Genomic DNA, 3,357 nt, shown 5'->3' on the forward strand with positions numbered 1-3,357 from the left:
GTCGTACCCGCGCGGAGGAGGCCCGCCTCGGTCGTCGGGGCGCCTGGCGGGACGACGGGTCGGTGTGGTTTGCGAGGGAGGGGCGGCGCGGGGCCGCGTGCACCGCGGCGGGGCGTGTCACGCGCAGTACTCGTGGCGGGGCCCGGGTGGGCGGGACGGCGGCCCTGAGTGCCCCTGAGTAGCAGGGCAGCCTGCTTGCTGGCCGGGGGCTGCCCTGAGGTTGCTGCCGTGTCATTGAGACGGCCGGGGCTTGCGCGGGCGGCGGGCGCCGCCGCGACTCACCGGGGCACTTACCCCTTAGCACTTACCCCCCGGCTTTGCGCACGCAACGAGGGACAGCAGCGGGCCCTGGGGCTGGCGCCTTTGAACACCGCCGACGTGCAGAGAGGCCCGGCCTCCCTGCCACGCGCAGCCTGCTGATGGCTCCCCTCCCACAACGAAGACGCACCCCTGGGGCCCTTTGTGCCCGCGTTGGACCCAACCCGCTTTGAGAGCCCGCGCTTCCCATAGCTGTGGCAACAGCAGCCAGGCAGGCAGGCAGCGGCCCCCAAACGACGCGCGCGCCAACATCGCCACACAAGCCCTCTCATTCCTTTGTGTTTCGGACGTCGCCAGCCGTTGCAGAATTGCTCTCCGAGGGCACGGGTGCGGGGACGCTGCCCCCCTTTGCAGCAGCCCTCGCAACCCCGCGGCCCGCGCCGCACGTCCGCCCTCGCCCGTAGCTCCCTCCTCTCTGCTCTCGCCTCCCTGTGCCTGCCCCCGCCCCATTCCCCTCGCCCCCTCGCCCCCGCCGTACCTGGGAGGCTCCCTGTCCACCGGCGGCGGCGCAACCCCCGCCGCCAGAGCCGCCGCGAGCGCCTTCTTCTTGCTCTGCTTGGGCAGCCGGCTGTCGCCGCCCAGGCCGCCCGCCAGCCGCATCGGCCGCCTGCGTCGGGCCGATGCCGGGGCCATCAAAGGCGTGAGCAACCCCTTCGGGTGCGGCGCAGCGCAGCCCCGCAGCAGGGAGACCCCTTGTCAGGCGCCCCTCCAACCAGCCTTTCAGCCCGCCGCCCCGGCACAAACATATACATACAACCCCAAGAAAGCACCCTCCTCTGGAGAACCGAAACCCTGCGCGCACCATCCCTCCACCGTGCGGCCGCGCTCCACGTCCACCAGTATCCTGCGGCCCTCGATCTTGACGCCGTCCATGCTCTTGTAGGCCTCCTTCATGTCCGACTTGGACTCATACGTTATGAACGCGTAGCCCCGAGGCTTGTCTGGGGGTGGAGGGCGGAACGGGGGTCGAGAGTGTGACAAAGAGTGTGTGTGTGTGTGTGTGAATGTGTGTGTGCGTGCGTGTGTGTGTGTGTGTGTGTGCGTGTGTGTGCGTGCGTGTGTGTGTGTGCGCGCGCATGCATGCGAGCACGCATGTGTGCGTATGTTTACACGTAGGCATATGTCTACATGGATATACATACATGTGGAATGATGACTCAACCAACAAGATGCAGCGCTCAGGTGGTCTGCCGCGTGAGGAACAGCGCATGGGCCCGCGCCCAGGTGAAGCTGGCCCGCCGCCGCCGTCCCCGCATGCCCCCAACCCCCGCCTTCACAGGACCCCAGGGGCCGCCCCATTCCCTTTCGTCCCCCCGCGCCCGCGGCCCGCGCCCACCCTTGTCCTTGGCCTGCACCAGGCGGACGTGCTTGATGGGGCCGAAGCGCTCAAACTCCCCGCGCAGCCGGCGCTCCGTGACCTCGTAGCTCAGCCGCGATATGAACAGCGTCTTGAAGGGGTCGCCCTGGTGGGGGTGGTTTGCGGTTGGTGACGTGTGTGTGTGTGTGTGTGTGTGTGTGTGTGTGTGTGTGTGTGTGTGTGCGCGCGTGCGTGCGCGCGAGCGCATTCCGGGGGGCAAGAGGGGGGGACATCATCTTGTCTGCCGGCAGGGAGTTCACCTCAACGCTCATGCCCCGGGGGCCGGGCCAGCCTCCACATACAGCGCCACCAGCCAGGCATAACGCAATGGAATTCAGTGGGAAGCGCCAGCCCCCGGCCTCGGCTCACCTCCACCAGGGGGTCTTTGTTGGGGTCGAACCGCGCCACCCGCTCCTCCAGCAGCTTCGCATTCTGCTGCAGCTTCCACGCTACAAGGCGCTCGTCCCTGGCAGCAAGGAGAGGCGGCGGCGCCGGCGGTGCGTGGGGGAAAGGGGGGCAGGGCTGGGGCTTGGCAAAGACCCCTGGCTGCGCGGGCGGGCGCATGGGTGTCACCACCGCCGCGCCGCGGCCAGCCAGCCCGGCCCGGAAGCGCCTGCAGCCCGGCACCACAAGCCCGACGACCTCGCAGTCAAGGCGGCGCGATGCAAAGCGGCCCCTCGTCCCCCCGGCCCAAGAAGCACGCCCCGCCCCTGCAGGCGCGGGCGCCGCCAGGCCCCACCCACTTTTCGAGCTTGGTCTCCGCGTCCACCCGCGCCTGCACCACCAGCTCGGGGTTCCTGTACTTCCGCGGGCTCGGCGGGCGGTCCTCCGGCCGCGGCGGCTCGTACTCCGGGTCGCCTGGGGCCGCGAACTCGTCTAGGTATTGGCCGACGCCGCTGTAGGGCTGCTTCGGCGGCCGCTTCGGGATCGGCTCAAGGAACGGCAGTGGCGGGTTGGCGACGAACAAGCGCAGGATCTTCTCCGGCAGCCCGGTGGGGTGGCCGGTTTTGACGGACTCCTTGAGGGTCTTGGTGATGACGCTGCGCGACGGCTTGCGCCACGAGTCCATGGCGGCGCCCCGCGCGCGCCGCGCTGCGGTCGGGCTGTGCTGTGGGTGGGGCTGCCGCCGCGGCCTGGCGAGCTCTCGCTGCTACTTGCTTTCAAGATTAGCCGATATTATCTAATTATGGCCCAGATGTGCGCTGTTGACGTGAACTTGGCCGCAGCCAGCAAGATCAAGATACTAGTCTGCCCGCGCCAAACTTATCCAGAGGGTCTAGATGAGACTAGATACGTGCAGAGATTCTTTGTGGCACACAGATGCTTCAACCACAGACTGTGATCTTGCAGAGTGGCTCTCACAAAGTCCCAGTGCCGTTCTCAGCTTGGTCGGCTAGCAATGTGATGGGCTCTTACTCGACAGGCATCATTCCCTGACACATGCCAACGCTGGCCGCTTGCACGCGGTGGTGGCAGCTGCTGCCCCAGTAGCCGCTCATCAGTACAGCCATGCGGATTGGCACCCCTTCTGCCCGCACTGTCTCCATGCACTGTCACTGCAGCCCGCCATCTGTTGAATTCTATCGTTTCAAGGGATTGAACTACACACAATGAACACGTGTTTGGCTGCAGAGAGGAACAAAGCCTTGTCAGTTGAGAACATGTCATCTGCTCCGCGGCGG

The 3,357-nt window shown here is 67.1% G+C and overlaps 1 protein-coding gene across 1 annotated transcript in view; it reads right to left on the reverse strand.

Moving 5' to 3' along the window:
* The window catches only part of MNEG_7338 (U1 small nuclear ribonucleoprotein), a gene marked incomplete at both ends in the record, with an annotated part of 3,535 nt that extends 791 nt beyond the window's left edge, over positions 1 to 2,744 (reverse strand). The window contains 5 exons of the mRNA XM_014044190.1: positions 797 to 925; positions 1,121 to 1,259; positions 1,655 to 1,781; positions 2,045 to 2,141; positions 2,419 to 2,744. Coding sequence (XP_013899644.1) covers positions 797 to 925; positions 1,121 to 1,259; positions 1,655 to 1,781; positions 2,045 to 2,141; positions 2,419 to 2,744 — 818 coding nt within the window. The remainder of the gene's footprint in view (positions 1 to 796; positions 926 to 1,120; positions 1,260 to 1,654; positions 1,782 to 2,044; positions 2,142 to 2,418) is intronic.
* Positions 2,745 to 3,357: the final 613 nt, after the last annotated feature.

The sequence above is a fragment of the Monoraphidium neglectum genome (assembly GCF_000611645.1).
Source record: "Monoraphidium neglectum strain SAG 48.87 unplaced genomic scaffold scaffold01288, whole genome shotgun sequence".
NCBI classification, from domain to species: Eukaryota; Viridiplantae; Chlorophyta; class Chlorophyceae; order Sphaeropleales; family Selenastraceae; genus Monoraphidium; species Monoraphidium neglectum.